Source organism: Mauremys reevesii, linkage group 2, assembly GCF_016161935.1.
Source record: "Mauremys reevesii isolate NIE-2019 linkage group 2, ASM1616193v1, whole genome shotgun sequence".
Taxonomy (NCBI): Eukaryota; Metazoa; Chordata; order Testudines; family Geoemydidae; genus Mauremys; species Mauremys reevesii.
The window spans coordinates 161,001,103-161,020,994 of record NC_052624.1 but is presented as its reverse complement, the minus strand read 5'-3'; the positions used below and the strand labels follow the sequence as shown (position 1 = coordinate 161,020,994).

The 19,892-nt window shown below is 41.3% G+C and overlaps 1 protein-coding gene across 3 annotated transcripts; it reads right to left on the bottom strand.

Moving 5' to 3' along the window:
* Positions 1 to 189: 189 nt before the first annotated feature.
* On the bottom strand, positions 190 to 17,188 carry GOLGA7 (golgin A7). Of its 3 annotated transcripts, none has more exons than XM_039523272.1 (6): positions 17,050 to 17,188; positions 16,328 to 16,460; positions 12,561 to 12,713; positions 6,908 to 7,009; positions 5,593 to 5,656; positions 190 to 1,546 (listed from the first exon to the last, which is right to left on the bottom strand). In XM_039523272.1, the coding sequence occupies exons 2-5, from the start codon at positions 16,436 to 16,438 to the stop codon at positions 5,609 to 5,611; spliced, it is 414 nt and encodes a 137-aa protein (XP_039379206.1). In that variant the 5' UTR covers positions 16,439 to 16,460; positions 17,050 to 17,188; the 3' UTR covers positions 190 to 1,546; positions 5,593 to 5,608. The 3 variants fall into 3 exon arrangements, with proteins under 3 accessions (XP_039379206.1, XP_039379204.1, XP_039379205.1); XM_039523270.1 differs by having other exon boundaries at positions 17,046 to 17,159; XM_039523271.1 differs by having other exon boundaries at positions 16,985 to 17,094.
* Positions 17,189 to 19,892: the final 2,704 nt, after the last annotated feature.

Genomic DNA, 19,892 nt, shown 5'->3' with positions numbered 1-19,892 from the left:
GAGCTGGAGCGGAGCCGGAGCACAGCTCCAAAGCCCTGGTAGAAAGCCCACCCTCTTAATATGTAACATTCATTAGATTAGTAAGATAGCTGTGTAAGTGTATACATATTTTAATCTTGGTGAGCAGCCATCACTTTTACTTAAGGAGTTATTATTGGATTCATGTCAGTACCATAAAGTATGACACAGTTTATTTAAGAAAAATTTATTAATCCATTAATATTTCTTCAAAATTATTGCAACAGGTCTGAAAAGGCAAACACACTGTTACAGCTTAGAAAAACAAGTATTTTGTACAGTTAAAATATTACACAAGCCTCCAGGAAAAAAAATCAGTGTCTGAGAAATTAGATCTGGAAGCTTAGATCCAGTATTAGCACCTACAGTATCACAAAGCAGAATGCTCTCTGTGTTCTGGACAGTTTTCTTTTGTAAATCCCTTAATTCCTTCCACGGGAAAGGACGATAGCTCTCAAAACAGAGGGACTCTGCTAACTTAAGCCAAGGCTAGATAGAGAGCTCACTTTAATAAGGAGAAGGATACAACAGAAAATATTACACCAACTTGATTTGTAGGAAGTTTTACTCAGAAGATGTCCAAGGTATTTTAACAGACGTTGCTGAGGAATGTTTATGCATGGGAAATATGACATACTGCACAGCTCTACTCTTCAGCAGTTTGCCAGTGACTAGAGTTAAGAAACTATCTTACACACTATTTAGTACTTTGTCAAATCAAAAATTTCCTATAAATTATATTTATAATAAAACCATAAAGAAAGTTTATTACACTTCACATATTAAACATTAAGGGATAGAGTAGGGATGGTTACATTAATTGGTTCAGCATTCATTTTATTGTGCTTACATAGCTTAATGAAACAAGCAATACACTATCTCCTCCTTACAAATTTAGGACAATGCAGTAACAGTAGATTCTCAAGCAGTAGCAAAACACCCAGCAATAATGTTAGCCAATGGTTCTTAGGAATAATTAGAACATGAAAACAAAAAGCATTTGCATTATAATTCCAAGAGGGCATCAGCTCTGGAAACTTAAAATGCTCTATGCCTTGAGTCACTTGCTGCCAGGCAGAGGCACTCTGTGCAACAGACATATCTACCTGCTTCCCGTTCCCCTCCCCTCCAAGGACTTATTCTGGAGTGAAGATTTTGTTTTTGAAACATACACATGCTCCCAAAGTCAGACTTGTTGCTTTCTGAAGTCTGTTTGCTGTATAGGAAAGCCTGAGTGGCTGTGGAGGAACAGTACTGCTTTCAGGTGGCTGATCTACCAGTTAATTTCAAGTGCAAACAGCTGAACTGCCTTTTCCTTGGAAATTAAGATGATCCCGTCACTTAAAGCTTGCCATAAGGACACAAAATGGATGCTGACCAGCCAGAGGTTCACCCCATGTGGAGCAGAAGTCTAGGAAGTTAGTCCTTTAGTGGATGGCACCATGGATCTGGCAACGGAGAGGAATGATGCTCTGGATAGGAGGTAGGTGAACCTTTTGGTACAGCAAGTCCACCACCTAGCTGGGTGCTAGAAAGCAAGACAGAACAAGTTTAACAACATTAGGGACACTGCATGAACCATGCATGGGACCTTTACATAATGGTGTCTGTTCTCCCAGAAGTACTGCAGCAGGGAGGAGATAGCATGTGTAATGGTTCACAATAAGGGCCTGGGAGCCAGCACTTAGAGTTATATTCCCAGCTGTGCCACTAACTTGGCAAGTGCCTTCACCTGTAGGTCCCCTTCTGCAAGATAGGGCATAATACATCTTGGTGTCTCCCCTGCATCCTCTCCCAATGAGGCCAGCATGCCCACTTCACTGCTTCTTCTACAGTAAGCCTTATGCATGGAACATCCTCCTCATCTTAATCCATAAAGCCATTCTCCTCTCAGGACCCGCTTCTGCTGTGGCATCTACAATCAGCCACCTAATGATGACTGGGCTGTAAGGCAGCCAGGAGAGTTTAATTTGTTTAAGGAACAAAAGATTAAAATGATTTGGAACCGTCACATAGTGAAACAGCTACCTCTGTGGCCACAAGACCACTACCATGTCATTCCTCCTGTAAGCAGCTGGCTTCCTGAGGAGCCTTGCAAATTATCAGCCACACCAAGTGAGGCTTTACCCCTTGGTTCTGGGCTCCGTTTATTGTCCAAATGACCACAAATGATAATAAAGCTTCCAAGTACGGCTTCCTATCCTGCCAAGTTTACCACCAGGAGTCTTCCTTCTTCAGGGACTACTGCAGGCCACCATCCCTTTCTGAAGCTTCCCCAGCCATCCACATTCAACAGAGACACTTGTCAGTTTTTAGTTACCTACTCCCTTCCCAGGTGAGTCTGACAATTGACCAGGGCTGGCTGGCCCCAAGCCTCTGGCCCTTAAAAAGTACACCTCCCCATTTCACTGTAACCCCCTCTGGAGCAGGGGACTGTGTGTCTGCGTTTGTATGGCACCTGGCCCAAAGGGTTCAATTTCATCAGGAGCCTTTGGCTGCCACTGCAATATTGGGTGTGTCTCCAGGTGTAAGGAGTGGATGTAAAGTACTTTGGAAGCCAATAAGGATACTAATTATGTAATTCTAAAATTAATGCAAATTAATCCACTTTTCATAAGTGAACACTGAATATTTTCAGCAGACTTGGTGAGGGACACCCAGATATTTTGGTTGTGCAGAGTGGGATGACCACATTCTGCTAGGGAAGATTATTGAGGCACAAAGAGCAGGTAGGCACTTAACTCCACTTCCTCTTTGTACCTCTGAAAATCTCCCCCAGGGACCTGCAAGAAGATTCAGACACACCAGTCAGAAGTCTCTCACATCATGGTCTTTCCAGACAAAGTAATCAAAGTTAGAGTTTACTTACAGCTAAAGTATCCAGAGAGTTGGACTATTTAGCGTGTACTGGTAAGAGCTACTGGCAGTTTGCATCTCTGCTCCTAGCATGGGCATGTAAGATGCAAGTTGGTGGCAGTGACAGGCTGGAGGGACTGCACTGATGCAATTTCTCGACATTGTTGAGTAAGCTCAGAGCCTGACTCCCCACCAAATGAATTTTCAATGGAACAGTGAATCAGCAGGCCAGATTCTGATATTAGTAATACTGGTGAGTTACTCTGAATTTACACTGACGTTGCTGAAATCAGAATCTGACTTAGAAAGTGCATCCTATTTTCAGCTGTAGGCATATTCCCTGCTGTACTAGATTCTCCCACTAAACTGTGTATGTAACCCACATGCACTATTAAGCAGTCAAACAGATTGTCTAGGACACTTTGCAGGCTGCAGGTTGGGGGTGCTGGTGGTTTAAGTTTGGGAAGACAGATACCTAATAAGACCCTTGTTCCATCTTGGGCATGCTCCTGATACATATGCAGCTTCAAAAACAAAGTTGTGCTGAACAAAAATATTTGCAATTCATGAAACTATCCAGAAGTTCCTAATGTAAATCTTTCCCCATTTTAGAAATTTCACAGTTGTTTGAACTTTGATAGAGTAGGCTCTTGTGTGTAATTGCTCAAAACCTACACCACCTAGGAAAAACATTGTTTAGCAATAATAGCTGTGAAATGAGTCATGACAAATGGATTGTGCCAAGTGGATGCAGCTGCAACTGATAAAACAAACTTGTTCCCAATGGCAGAAAACAAAAACCACACAGTATATCAGGCTCCAGAGTGCTAATAACTAGAGCAATAAGTTTGGACATTCTAAATCAGAAGAGTCATCTCTAAGTAACACATTGTTACAAACTACTCCGATATCCCACAGGTTATTGTGCAGCTAAAAGAATATTCAGCCATCTACTTTAGGAAAGTTTTCTGTCATGGCTTGGTGAGCCTCTCAGGGCTTGTCTATACGTACAGCGCTGCAGCAGCACAGCTGCACTGATGCAGTTGTGCTGCTGTAGCGCTTAGTGAAGACGCTGCCTAAGCTGATGGGAGAGCTTCTCCTGTCAGTGTAGATATCCCACCTCCCTAAAAGGCAGGAGCTATGTCAATGGGAGAAGCCCTCCGGTAACATAGCGCTGTCTACACCAAGAGTTTGGGCCGTATAACTGCATCACTCAGGGGTGCAGATTTTCTATACCCTGACGTAGTTATACCGACATAAGTCTGTAGCGTAGACCAAGCCCTGGGGCTTGTCTCCCTGGTGCTGGCAAAGCACATTAGAGGGGTGTGATTTGTAGAGTGCTCTAACATGCTGTGCTCTAACTGCCCCATGTAGACCCTGATGGGGGGAGGGGGGGAAGAGACTAAAAAATACCCAGACGATGTTAATGCAGACTAGGTATCTTTTAGTTCACACCAGCAGGGTCTCCATGGAGCGATTAGAGCACAGCAGGTTACTTGCATGTGATTTGTAAAGCTCTCTAACATGCTTTATGCACAGTGTAGACAAGCCTGAGAAAAAAATCTCATTTAGAAGAATTGTAGGCACAGGTTAATCAAGAGGCACCCAGCAAAGCAAAGGAGGGAAGAGCACTGGGAGGAATTCAGCTGTACATGTTAGGTAGAATTTGGCTTCTGCTGTGTGATATTCCTACTCGGGCCAGCAGATAAAAATACTTTGTACTGAGACTGAGATTCTTGGGTGGGAGGCACTAAGTGCTTTACAAACATGAAGAGTCACAACCTTGGTTGTAATTAAGAGATAAATGGGGGATCACTTCAACTAGCATTGAAATGCAGTGCCTTTAGTAGTGCACAAGAAGTGAATACTTCATCTAATTGAACCAAAAAGGTAACGCTGATGGAGGTAAAATAACCACACTCTGCTAGGGAATTGGGAGTCAGGATACTGGGGTTAATATCTTGACTCCTATGAAAAGTGCAAGAGGAAGCTTTAAGCAGAAGATGGCAGCTCCAGCAACAGAGTCCCTAACCTCAGGCTGTGGTATTGATTCAGTACTGACTATAGGGAGTAAGTGGCACCACAGCACCTACTAAATTGCCAACACTACATCTTGCAGCTCCTGGATTTTTCTTAGATGTCTCCCACCCAAGTACTGACCTGGGTTGACTCTACTACTTAGCTTGAAAGAGCCGATAGCATTCACACACTAGTGTGACTGCAGTGTTAGCATGTTAGACTGAATGGGAGTCCCATATCACCTTATGCAATAAGTAGGAGTCACTCTGAAATCCAGAATAGCCATTTAAACAGTGATTGAATTCATTCATTACATTTTAAACATGATTTTTAAAGTTCTGCACTGTTCAGCAGAATCGGGATCTACTAAACTTCTGAGATAATGATTTTTGATGCAGTACAAAATAAATTAGATTTAAGTTTATGCATGCTTAATTAAAATCTGGTTTTCATCAAGGTTAAATTTGGTGTCATCTGAAGTACATCATCATTCAGCGGCATACTGCCAAGTATTGGTGTTTTTACAACTTCCGCTGGGATTTCAAAATCTAATCCACACATAAGATATATTTTAAAAGCCTTATGATTACATGCAGTGGTTGGATAAACATTCAGTCTCAGCAGGGGAGAAGACCTGCATCTTCTGAATTTACAGAAGCAGGTTATTGACCTGACATCTAATGCAAAGTTAATATTTACCTTAGACTCCTTAGTTTTATCTTCCACTGCTCAGTCCTCTGTCTTCATAAATGGTAATTTCAATCTGCACAGCATGGCTGTTAAGAAAACATGCTATATAGAAAAATCATGGAGATAAAACAGGCAAGTGAAACAAAAGCAAGGCAGTGAAGCACTTGATCTTTCAGCCTCACATCTGCCATTACAGAGAGGGAATTTTGCTAAATTTCTGAACTATAGTAAGCAAAAATTCTTTGTGGCTTTTGGCTTTGCATTCTGGCCTGTGCTACAACCTGACGTTTTTGTCTAAAGGCTATTTGGAGGCATAAAGACTTTGTAATATTGCAGTAAAGCGGTTAACATTTTTATGAACAGACAGCTTGGTCATTAGGCAAGTTTTTGCTTTGCACTCTTCCACTGTTCAATTATTAATCAAATTACCAAATTAAACCACTATTTACACGTCTGTTTACCAAATGCAAGTCACTTTTCTGTACTTACAGTTCCCCCAAAAATGCACAGCACATCAAGGGTAATGAAATTACACAACTGACAGCTATAAGCTATTTGGGCCACTCCTCAGATACTCAAGGAACTGCAATTAATTAGGATGACAACTCACCACACACTATGAACCTATGCATTTCAAAGGGGCTTTGAGTTGAGAATTCTTGACAGATGAAATGTATTACTCATACTTCCTCTTTTATTGCTACAATATGCCCCCACAACCACCAAGAAAAATGGTAACTAGAATGCTAAGCCATTTGCAGCGAGGTCCAAAGCCTAGAAAAGTTGTACGGAGGACAGCTGTAGCCAAGAGCAAAATCCAGGGGGACAGACCTCATCACTCAGGCAGATTGTGGAGGAGATTTTACCATAGGCACCAGTGGGAGCAACAATGCATTGTTTCTAAGCCAAGACCAACATTTAAAATAGTTCTACAGAGCATTTATATTCCATGTTTTATTTCTAGTAGGAAGTCAGCTAGCCTTTCTAAATGGCTAAGTTGCATCTTCCAGAGGTAGCTGAGGTTGAAGGAAGATACTCTGCTTCTGAATAGCACCTAAGAAAGCTCCAAAGAACAGATTTATCCAATTCATATTTTATTAAAGAGACTTTCTAAACTGATAGTATTTTTATCCTAATAAAGTTTGAGAGGAACTGCTGAGTATGTTACACATGAGACCTTATAAAACACATACTCCTTGGTGTTTATAACATCACAGAATCATGGGTGCCTGCAGCGTGCAATGCAGCCTCTGTGAGGTAAGATGCACTATTACCGCTCTGAGGACAGAATTCAGAAGAGGATTAAGAAGCCATAAAAAGATACAACTCTTAGTCCTCGCTCGATGGGGTCCGTCAGGAGGAGGCCCTGGGGTGCGTAGATCTTCTCATTCTGTTCCTGAATGAATTTGGCAATTTTCTTAAGAACCTGGTGACAGAACACACAGACTTTACAGTTTTTCCGTTTGAGTTTTCACATCAGTCTTCCTTTAAAAGCCCCATCTACACTACAAATACAACCAAGTCAGGGAAGACCTAGAAACACAGCTCCACTAACACAGCTGGGACTGTAGGCCAGCTACTGCATAGCTAGGCTATTTTTTTTTCTTTTTTGGCAGGAAGTGGGTGGGAAGGATACATGGGTAGTGTCTTGTCTATACCAGCACTGAAACTATATTGTAAGGAGGTCAGGAGACAGCTGTATCGTAACAAGATTCTCTGACAGGGGGACATTTGTATAACAGTGTGTCTGTACTATAGCCTGGAAAAGAGACCTGTATAGTGCTATGAAAATATGCAGTTTAAATTACTCACAAGCAGTTTGCTTACTATGTGTCATAGTGTGACTCTAAGAGAGAGAAGAGGCCCCTTTCCTTACATGTCAATTTCCCATTAATAATAGAATGCCAAATACAAAGTGCTGATCTTAGCTACTCCAAAAATAACTGTTTTCCCCCTACATGCTTCTTCCACAGATTCAGAGTTCAAGGCCAGAAGGGGCAATTAAATCATCTAGGCAGACCTTCTGTGTATCACAGGCCATTAAATTTCACCCAGTTACCCTTGTATTAAGCCAACAACTTGCGTCTGGCTAAAGTATAACTTCCTGAAAGGCATCACAAGACTTCAAGAGACGGAGACTCCACCACTTCCCATGGTAGTTTGTTCCAGTGGTTGATCATCCTCACTGCTAAGCCTTATTTCTAAATTGAATTTGTCTGGCTTCACCTTCCAGCCAGTGGTTCTTCTTATGCCTTTCTTCACTAGATTAGAGAACCCTTTAGTACCTAGTATTTTCTCCCCAGGAAGATACTTAATACACTAATCAAGTCCCCTCTCAATCTTCTTTTTGTCAAGATCAATAGATTAAGCTCTTCAAGTTTCTTACCATAAGGAGTTTTCTCCAACCCCCAAATCATTTTTGCAGCTCTTCTCTGTATCTGCTCCGATTTTTCACCATCCCTTTTAAAATGCTGACACTAGACCGGTATGTGGCATTCTAGTTTCAGTCTCACGAGGGCCACATACAAAGGTAAAAAGAAATGACCTCTGTGCTCCTAGTCACTACACTCTTCATACAGCCAAGCATCACATTAGCCCTTTTTGTCAGAGCACTGCACTGGGAGCTCATGTTTGGTTGCCTGTCCATTATGATCCCTAAATATTTTTTCAAGTCACTTCTTTCCAGAATACAATCCCCACTGTGTGTAGGTATGGCCTGCATTCCTTATTCCTAGACGAATTTTTACTACAGTTTAAAAGCAAAATTATACATTTTGTTTGAATGGGCCAAGGTTACCAAGCGATTCAGATCAGACTGCCCTGTACTCATTATTTACCACTCCACCAACCTGTGTGTCATCCACAAATTTTATAGGTAGTGTTTTTGCATTTACTTCTAGATCACTGATGAAAATATAGAAAAGCATCAGGCCTTCTTTGCGCCATTTGTTCTACTGTTTCGACTCCTCTAGTCCAACCACCATCTCTTTACTGGATAGCACTCTTCTCCCCCAACCTTCAAAAACTCAGAGGTGCTGTTGCTGTCTCCTAATCCAACAAGTCCTGCTACATTACATGGGGGGGGAGGGTGTGACACTTGGATGAGGGAGGGCAGTTTTGAAGAGGTTGAATTCTGCTGGTTGTTGGGTGGGGTGTAAAACTACTATTTTATATTTTGTTCTAACAACTTATGGCAGGAGTACCCAGTGTCTTGGGTATAAGTCCAAATAAAACAAATGTGTCTGCTGATGAACAATGTAGCTACCGCTTTTCCCTGCATGAACGTCACCTTTGTGATGTACCAGTTGTCACCTGTCTGAGCAGCAGGAGTCCCCAGGCCAGCATTCCCTTTAAATGAATCCTTTTGCATGTTAGCACAGAGCACTGCCCTTATCGAAATAATGCCTGGGGCAAGAGCTAACTTGCATTTCTGGCCTGTGCGTAAGCCAAGGCAAACAGACTGCACTAGTTTTATATAGTATAATTTCCAAACGCTTTGATCCAAATAGTTCACACACTGATTGTTACAGTCAAAACAGAAGGGCCATCCATACACTTCTTGCTTCATACAGGTTCAGTCTACTTTGCCCCAGATAGGACCCTGATTAGTAGACTTAATGCAGACATAGGACAGGCTTTTAGACAGATGGTGTTGTTTTTGTCACTTCACTACAGAAATGTTTGGGAAACTGATAGCTTTCAGTGAATTATGTACTTGAAGTTATTTGATAAAAAAATGAACAGAACCCTAAAGCAAGATCAAACCCAGCTTTTGCAGTTGGCTAAGCTCCAACATTACTAGTTCTACCAGTTTTATGGTATTTCCACAACTGCTGAGTCATGCATCTATTTTAAATATTTAAGAGACATTAGAAAGAAAGGTGGGGAAATAAACTGAAAAGGGTTCTAGAACATAAAAATACCAGAGTGGGAACACTTAGTCTGCACATATACTGGGCCAAGAAAAGTTAAAATACTTTCAGAGATATTAAATCTAATAGTCACCAGCAGGGACCCTTAGATAATCTAGTCTGACTTCCTGTCTAACACAGGCTGTAGAATTTCACCCAGTTACCCTTGAACGGAGCCCAATAACTTGTGTTTGACTAAAGCATATCTTCCAGAAAGGCATCTAGATTAGGACCAAACTAAGGAAGTAATTTCATCAAGGACACCTTAATATAAAGCTTTGCATAATGCAACTAACTTCTGGAAATTCAGATTATATGTATGTATAAAGCAAAGAGTAACTTGTTTTAAGAGAATAGACTACACACAGTAACAGTAGAAAACCAATACAATCTCTGAAACAGTCTTAGTTGAGTGACTTTTGTATTTTATTAGCAGTGTGAAGTTTCACTTTGGTCTCTCACACACACTGCTCCTTCAGATTTATGGAAGCCTCCCAACATTTCAGTTCAGGAAGCTTTTACTAGGCAGAGTTTTGTTTCTTATCTCTCAATGGGTATGTGTCAGCCTTCTTCAAACACATAATGGAAGCAAGCAAGCCATAAAGATATCCAGCTCAGATCTCCAACTCTCCCATTTCCTGCTCAGTCAAGCCACAAGAAATGGAAACTAGAGATGTCCTATCCATCTCCACAATCCATTACTACTTAATTCTCTTACAAAATGACTGCATGACTGATTTCAAATAAAGAATTCCTGAAATGCATCCATCCATACTCTGCTAAGGGTTACTACTTAGGGACACACTCTAGCTCGGTTTAATCAAATGTAAGTTTTGATGGATGAGCTTTCTGGTGAGCTTTCTGCAATATTGCGTATTTAGAAAGCTATACTGATTAAAGAAAATGGCAAGATGATCACATTATGGAAATCAATCTTTTATTTTGAGGGGGTCAAAAAAGTTATTTGTAAAACCAACTAGATATTCAAACAAATTACACAGTATAGTAGTAAGAGCAACAGACACAAAGTTAGAGAGAGTTAGTCACAAGAATTAACCATCTCTTTGCTCTGTTCTCATTAGCATGACCAGGAATGCTATTTTCTCCGATGAGATTTGAAAAGAAAAGTTATCTGCCTTGCCATCCCTGTCCCAATCTAGTTCTCAGTTGTAAAAAGACATTTCAGCCGCTGCAGCCTAAGGTTTAAAAAGTCACTCTTCTTACACCAGATAGGCCAAAGATATCTAGAAAAATAAAATATCACAAACAAGCATAATTCTTTTCAATTTATCACCCAGCTCAGAAGGGATGACAAAAGGTTTCTGTTCATATATAATGGGGTAGGCAACCTATGGCACGGGTGCCGAAGGTGGCACGTGAACTGATTTTCAGTGGCACTCACACTGCCCAGGCCCTGGTCACCGGTCCGGGGGTCTTTGCATTTTAATTTAACTTTAAGAAGCTTCTTTTAAACGTTTTAAAACCCTTATTTACTTTACATACAACAATAGTTTAGTTATATATTGTAGACTTATAGAAAGAGACCTTCTGAAAACATAAAAATGTATTATCGGCACGTGAAACCTTAAATTAGAGTGAATAAATTAAGACTCGGCACAGCACTTCTGAAAGGTTGCAGACCCCTGATATATAATATGCAGCAGTAATCTTGAATAGAATGATTTGGAACATGTTTTTATTTCAAGTCAGCAATATTAACTTATCAGGCTTCTTTAAACTTTCCTTTCATTTAAAGAAGGGATACTGAATGTATTCAGAAACTGACTTGACCATCTACTCACTGGCTTTGTGAACTCAGACTGCATAAAAATAAAATAAAGAGGAACTGCCAATACCAAATTCAGACCACATATGTAAGCATGGATGCATGTGAGTGTGAAAGTATGAATGTTCTTCTAGTTCCTCAAGCCAGTGTGTCAGGGTGTTTAAACTAGAATGAAAATCTTCATTTTTAAAGAGAAGTTATCAGACCACATTTTTATAATTTAGAATGATCTAGTCGTTCACCAAAGGACTGGAAGTCAGCAGTTCTGCACAGCACAAAGCAGGTCACTTAAAATCTCTACACTTGGTTTGACCTGTATAATGGGCATAATACTGATTTCACAAGAGGGGAATATGGACTAATCCAATGCTCAATAAAAACTGGATTTTATTTGGAAATATTGTAATAGGTGTTCGATTGGGCCCTTAATGAATGTTTATCTGGAGCTTGGAGAATCTCAAATAGAGGGTGTTGTATAAGTGTATGAAAGAGGTAGATTTGGAGTAGTTATACCCCCACCATCATCTACCTTAACATCTCACTTAAATCCAAACACACAGGAAGACAAAGTAGTAAAACAAGTAGTGGAAGTCAAATAGAGGAAGATGCTGAAAAGTAAGCTAACAGCAGTATAAACACCAGAGGATTTGTGGTGGTGGACAAAAGCCAGTGACTAGAGTGTTTAGGGGGAATGAGGAGCCTTCCTTGGGCTACAAAGCTGTGGAGCAACTCTCCTCATCCATAATTTAATCCCGTAAGAAATTAACAAACATTCAGTGTAAAACTCTCTAGTGTTTGTCTAATGGATTTTAAAGTTAAACATGATTGGGTTAGGAATGGTTCAACCAACTGGGACACTGGGTGACTGATAGGTTGAAAATGTATCTTTGACTTTTCTCCTAAAACTGCACATTATCTTTGTATGGTTATACTTTATCCAAGCAGCAGGATGATCTCTTCACACATCTGGAACATGACATTTTATTTCTTTGCTACTCTCCAACCAGCGACTCAAGTTGGCATTTATTCCCTGCGTATGTACTTGCAACTCTCCGATATAAGTGAAAGGAGAACAGACCAGGATTTTTCAGGAAGCTAGGCTAGCAGGTGAAAGCTTATTCTGTATTTGTACTACAGTGATGAACTATACTGTTATAAGAGAAAACCTTATAAACAAAGTTAAAAAGCAAAACACTTCTGTTGACAGATTATAACTTTCATACACAACATTGAGAGTTTCGTTTGCTCTAAGTTTATTGCATGAAATGTAACAGGCTCACCTTTTCATAATGTGTCTCCATACACAAAAAGATAGTGTAGGCAGTCAGACAGGCCAGACATCCTTCAAGATAAGATTGGCCCCCAAGCTTCTCAGCTTCTGCATAAAGGTTATTTAGAGTTTGAACTGTCTCTTCAAACTGCTGCCTATCAATCTGAAAAAGAGACTGAATTTAACAAGATTGACCAGCAAATTTCTCATTCAGAACTCACTGATCCCCAATACAGAGATCTAGCTTCTGTGCTAGAACAGTCCATTAACCAGCAATGTCACCTCCAGACAGTTTCAAACACAACATGGAGAGCAAAGGTTTTGTTTAGGTACTGAATGACTTCCATAAATTGTAGCATTTGGTTAAATAGCAGCTAAGTGATCTAAAGTTATTAGATCAAATGTGTATTTCCACATTATTTATTTATTTAGTGTGTGCATAGTCATCTAGCCAAGCGATGGCATCTTCAGTGGTGTGATGCAGGTCTTCTAGGCCACTGTTGAACCTAGTCAGCAGGCATTCTTTGACAATGTGCTTCATCATCCGTGTCTCATTTACAGCCCTTGTTTAAACTGCATTATGTGTAAATTGTTAGGTTCAAAGTACAACCTAGTTGAAAACTGCTAATCTAGAGGGGAAGGTCCTCTAGATTTCAAAAATAAATTCTTCACTGAAGGCCTTGACTATTTTGCATTACTATGGTAGAGTTGATCAACCAAGTTATTAATAAAATTAACATAGAAAAAACAAGGTGATTAGTGTTCCCTACAGGGCAGGAGAGAAGGAAACAGCACCCATAGTGACATTTACCAGCTATAGAAGACAAGAGCAATGGGCAAGGAGGGGTTATTTTGTAGCTTAATAAAACATTACAATTGACAGTAACAAAATGAAAGAAAGTACTTGAGAGGTTACTTGTGAGGCCACTGATGTGCAGGCTCAGCAGAATAGCCTCACCATGAGAGCTCTCTGTGATAGACATAACTGCACAACAATACATGCTTTCTTTTTCACTGGCATAACAGATGTAGTTTGTGTTATTGTTACAAGGGACACCTTTCCTCAGGATTACAGAAAGCGTAATTATCAATGTTTCATAAATGATGTGAATGAGCATTTTAAGCATATTGCTATGTCTAGATTTTCACATCAAAATCAAATGTCTTCTAATAATGATCAATGAACAAAAAAAAAGCAGCTGACAAGAAATAAGAATTTATACAAATGAACAGAATTTCTACTTCTTTATCAAAAATAAAGATTATAGTCCACAGGAGAGTTGGGTGCACAAGGGATGTGGGATCTAGCCCTTAGCTTGCATTAAGATAAATGCATGGGCTTTAATGCACTGCTTCTTATTCAGTGTTTCAACCATTCCCAATATGCACAAAGTCAGTATTTATAATAAAGACTTTACAGTGTCTAGAGTAAGAGATTGAGACTTAGGTAGGTTTAGTTGCTTTAATCAGACTTACAATGAAAGGACTCCTCCCACACTGAGATGACTCCAAGAACACTCACCTCTGATTCTAATTATGCATGTTTCAGAATGTTTGGTATGAACTATAGGTTTATTGAACATGCTGTGTTTTAAAGACTGTGAACAGCAAATGAAAGGTGGCAGAGTGATAGCCACATAAAGTTTCCATCCCTTCCATAGTCTGATATTCAGAGTTGAAAGCAGACAAATGCAGACACAAACCACTTCTATATAAAGCAAGTTATGAAAGCTGGAAGGATCAGTTTACTCATATTTAAAACATATTAGATTTTATACTAGAACTTCATGTATAAATATCTTCCCCATAGTCAGAGCTCCCACACTCACAACCACTCTTTAAGAACTGTATTGATTTACCTCCTAAAGGCTGCTAGTCTGGACAGGACTGTAGAGTTTTCACCTATTTTATCCAGCTTGTGAGGTGCCATTCTCACCCTTGCTACTATTCAGTTTCTTCTGTTAGTGACCAGCTACATTCCCAACACAAATCATGACACCGGAAGGCCTTCCTGAAAGGCACTGCTACGGGTTGCTCCCTTATAGCCCTGTCCACACCCTTTTACTCAGTGACAAAGTATCACTTCACCGCTGCAATTACCTCATCAGCACAAGCCACTAGGCTGGCAAGAAAACATTCGTTACTATGTCTACATCTTTCTGACAATTTTCTAATAATTAACACTGAATGCACCCAAGATGACATTGTGCGTTCCCATACTTTGTGCATGAGAAACACACAGTCTGCACTGTACAACAATCTAAGCACTCCTGCTATGGTTTTGTTTGTATCTGACCAAAAAGCTCTCCCCTAAAATCAAAGATAGAAATTATAGAAAGTAACTGCTATAAAGTAATGGTATCCAATAGAAAACAATGAATGATCCATTTCAGTTTATACTAAGAGCAAGAATAACTGGGCTGTGCATTAAAGCAGAGATACCTGTACCATGTAATGTAAAAGTCAAATCACAAACAAAAAAACCAAATAACTGGCTCTTACCTAGAACTTTGCCTTCATAGATCTCAAAGCACCTCACTGAGGTGATAAGTACCATTAGCCCCATTTTGCATACAGGGAAGTGAAAGAGGAACCAATCAATATTTTTGTTCAAACATATTAAAAAAATACTAATCAGGAAACTGCCGCTGTGACAGCCAGACACATAGGTTAGGCCACAGCAAATGCAGCTCCCTAACAGTAAATTTAAGAAGTCAGATTATTAATGTGGGTTGGAAGGCAGGCTCCATTTTTATCTGTGGTACTATTTAAACCATAGTCCTATTAACTGAAAATAAAAGACAGAATGCAGCTTTCAACCACTTGATAATCTCATTTCCCATGGTGTCAAGTTTCTTCTAAGCAGAGGCCTTGGTTGAGGAAGTATTGGCAAAGTTTAATCTCTGAGACAGAGACAAAGCAGCGCCATCCACTGAACAAAGGCAGTTTAAGATTAACTATTAAAATTCATTTTTAATATATGGTTTCCAATTTAATACTCCATTACTCTTTTAGAGTGCGTCATTCAAGGACCCTACAATCTTTAGCAAAACAATTAAAGGGAGAATCCATTTTGCCTGGATCTAAAAAAAAAAAAAAAAAAATCTATTCTGATTACTTGAATCAAGCAAGGTCACTGAAAGAGAGCAGAGCAAAAGATATTTCCTTCTACTTTACCAGTTAGTTCACTTTAGAAAATGTTGTAAAACCACAAAAATTGGCAGTAGATCTCAGGTATGGTATTATACTAGAGACTACTTTTAACTCTTATAAAATTGGTTAGATTTCAAGCTGGTAGTGTCCCTTTAAGACTCAACCACTCTGAGTTAGGTAGGTACAGCTTTTACAGATTTAGGAACTGAGGCACAGAGAGTAAAGTGACTTGTCAAAGATTACACAGTAAACCAGTCACTGATGTAGAAAAATAATAATAATAATAATAAAAAAATCAGTCTTGACTCCCTGTCGTCTACTCTACCTACCACCCCAGAGCTAACAACTCAAACTGATAAAAAAAATTGTGCACAGGGTAGTTTGTATAAGCATGTAGGAAGCTTGGCAAAGCTTAGTTATTGGGAAAACACCACATACATGGTTGGCTGTAAATAATAAAGGACTCATTCTGAGCACATCCTATCACATCCTCTTCTTCGGGCACAGGAAGCAGGGAGGAATATATAGCACCTATGCTCTCTGGTCACCCATGTGCAGCTAGCTCAGGCCTTTCTTGATCCTATCCTTAACACAATCCCTGATAAGTTAAAACAAAACTTTTACCCTGTTCTCCAGCTCCAGGGGAAACTTGGTCTGGAACTGGCACCTGGTGCCACTACTGTAGTCTCGCTGGACAAAAACTTTACCAGAAACAGGTGCCTGCTGCGGCCGCATCGCACAGCTGGAACTGGCTGTTCTGTGAGAAGAAACAAAGGGTCCAACACATTACATGTTCACCACCAGAGTAACCCTAAAATTCAGCAGTACACCAAGCTGCCCCCCGGACCTACAGCCCCTCCACAGGGATGAGTTTCCAGGCAGAGTTTGTCCTACCCTCAGCAGAGCAGCTGTTTTATTGTCAGTTTCAATGAGAGTGTTGAAATCTCCCTCATTCAAAGTATCAGCTTGAAAATGACCAGAAACTCACCCCCTGCCCTGCCTGGTTATCCCATCCCCGCAGCCCACCCGAGAAACCTGCCTCCCTTCCATTCTGGAACAAGAACCACCAGGAACCCATTTCCTCTGCAGGTCCCCTGCCCACTCACACTCCCCCCCCCAACCTCCAACCCCCTCCCCCCGGTCCCTCAGCCCCTCCCCCGTCCCAAACTCCAACCCCCCCCCCGGGTCCCGCAGCCCCTCCCCCGTCCCAAACGCCAACCCCCCACCCGACGCCCCAATCGCTGCCCCCCGAACTCCGGCCCAAGGGGCCCCCACCCTTACAGACAAAGCCAGGCCCCCTGCTCCCTCCAGTCCGACTCCAGCGGCTGTCGCGCGCACTCACTTACGACTGCCGTAAAAGCACCACCCCAGCTTCCCTGAGAGCCGTATGTCAGGAGCCCCGCGCATGCGCCGCTTCCATGAGGCGTGCAGTTGGGCTGTTGTACGCATGTGCCAGCCCCTGCGCCGGGAATGCGATTCTGCGCATGCGTCACTCTTCTGTTCAGGGGCTGGTAGCCTGTCATGGGCCCGCAGACTCCCTGTGGCGCCTCAGGTCTCGCCTGGCGGCACAGCTCCCCCGCGCCGTGGCACAGTCCACGTGCACGGGCCCCCCATGGCACGGTCTATGGTACGGTCCCCCCTCCCCATGGCACGGTCTATGGTACAGTCCACATGCACTGTCCCCCCTCCCCATGGCACAGTCTGTGGCATGGCCCCTCCCACCTGTGGCCCATCGCAATGGCAGTCCCCTGTGGCACAGTCTGTGGCCCTGCCCTCTGTGCCTATGGCACTGGCGCGGTGTCTGTGGTGGCAAAGCCCCATAACCTCTTGGTGTGGCCCGTTACCTGAGAGACACGTTTGACAGATGAATGCAGGCTGATAATCTGATTGTTTAGCTGGGGTACTCCACTCCCTCCCTCCCTCCCTCTGATTTTGGTCAATTTCCATGTTTGCACTGGCAGGAAATTTAATACACTTAATATTTAAGCATTAAGAAATTTAATAATCATTTTTCAAAGTGCAATGAGAATAGAGGCTGCAATTCACAATAGTGTCAGAAACAATCATATTCGATCGTAATAGTATTTAATAAGTTCTTATTGTTATATTTCTAATGTGACAACAGGTTTAAAAAAAGGCTTCAGAGCCGCTACTGGCTATTACATGCCAGTAAGCCTAACCTCAACATGCAGAAAAGTGGTTGAAACTATAGTAAAGAGCAGAATTATCTCATACATAGGTGAATACGATTTGTTGGGGAAGAGTCAACATGGCTTTTGTGAAGGGAAATAATGTCTCACCTCTCTATTAAAATTCCTTGAGGGGTCTACAAACGTGGACAAGTGTGAACCAGTGGATATATTGCACTTAGACTCTCAGAAAGCTATTGAAGCCAAGAATGGTGTGGAGAAAATGAGTAGGGAAGTGTTATTTACCCCTTCATATAACACAAGGGGTCACCTGATTAAATTAATAGGCAGCAGGTTTAAAACAAACAAAAGGAAGTACTTCTTCACACAATGCACAGCCAATCTATGGAACTTGTTGCCAGGGGATGTTGTGAAGGCCAAAAGTATAACTGGGTTAAAAAAGAATTTGCTAAGTTCCTGGAGGATAGCTCCATCAATGGATATTAGCCAACATGGTCAGGGATGCGACTCCATACTCTGGGTATTCCTAAGCCTCTGATTGCCAGAAGCTGGGACTGGATGATAAGGGATAGATCACTCGATAATTGCCCTGTTCTGTTCATTCCCTCTGATGTAGCTGGCACCGACCTCTGTCAGAAAACAGGGTTCTGAGCTAGATGGACTATTGGTATGGCCCAGTATGGCCATTCTTATGTTCTTATCAAGCATGCTATGACACTGACTATTTTGCTAGAACCATAGGGAACACTCACAGACACAGGGATGCCATACCATGCATTACGGGCCATGTGGAAGAAGGCATGGAAGCAATTATTTAAAAAGCTGACAAATGGAAAGTTCAGGCAAAGCAGTGTGGATGGGGTGGGAATGGTGTGAAGCTGAACAAGGGAAGATAAGATAAGTAGGGAGAGGCAAAGTTATATAGGGCAATGTTTCGCAATGGCCAGTCTGTGGACTGGCGCGAGTCCACGAGATCTTCCTGACGCAGTTAAGGAAGACAGCAAGCCAGTCCCTGATATCAGAAAGGTTGAGAAATGCTGATATACAGTATGGAAGGTGATCACAAGCAGTTTGAATCTGAAGTAATAGTAGATGAGCAGCCTGTGGAGGGATTTGAGTAGGGGAGTGATATGATCAAAATGGCAATCAGGGAAGGTGACATTAATGACTACATTCAGTCTTGCCAACCCCCAGCATTCAAAATTCATGAGTCAGGCCCCATAAATCATGAGATTATTTTTGGTTTTTTTTATGTGTCTTTTGCTTTTTGAGTCTTTAGGGTCAAGTTTTTCCGCCTTTCTCTGCAACCACAAGATCTGGAAACTTTTTTTTTAAGTGAAAGTGGAGACTCTCCCATAATTACATAACTCTAGGAGCTGGGGCTTTAAACCACCAAATGGTGTGAGACTTGTAATAAAATCACAAGAGCTTCGAACGCTGTGTTTTTGATATGGACTAAAGGGACTGGGAGCCAATAACTGTACAGAGGAAACCAGAGAGGAGGTTGTGGCCGTGGTTGAGGTAGGATACAATGAGGGCCTCAATGATTGATTTGGCTGAGAGAATAAAAGGATGAGTTTTAGAGAGATTGAGTAGGAAGGAATGGCAGGATTTGGACATGGCCTGGATGCAGACACATTCTCTCTTTCTCCATAGGACTCAGGACATATTTGCATTTTTTAAAGACATTTTCCCTATCTGTAAAATCAGATTATTGACTATTGATATTTTCATCTATTAAAACTGATAGCTTCCAAGTCCATCATACATGGGCACCTTTGCTTGTTTGGTTCCTTCATTTCCAGTTTGTAGCAACCTACTGATCTACACTGTAAATATCATCATCCCTATTGATTATGATATTCATATCTTGCTCTAAATCAACTCTCGCTTCAGACACTCTTGAAGTGTCCTCCTTGCACTGAAAACATCATTAACATACCTGATATTACAACATCTGTTCTCTCCCATTAACACACTCTGTTCAGAACACTACACATTTCCATTTCAGCATAAAGATGGAATAGATGTCGTGGCAG

What these genes read in the sequence shown, in the direction of transcription:
- GOLGA7 (XM_039523270.1), bottom strand. Translation starts at nt 17,152, where the DNA reads ATGCGTACAACAGCCCAACTGCACGCCTCATGGAAGCGGCGCATGCGC. An exon ending in TGCTTTTACGGCAGTCGTAA is followed by an intron (nt 16,461 to 17,045) that starts GTGAGTGCGCGC and finishes TTCTTCTCACAG; the next exon opens with AACAGCCAGTTCCAGCTGTG. An exon ending in TCGAGCGAGGACTAAGAGTT is followed by an intron (nt 5,657 to 6,907) that starts GTATCTTTTTAT and finishes CATGCTGTGCAG; the next exon opens with ATTGAAATTACCATTTATGA.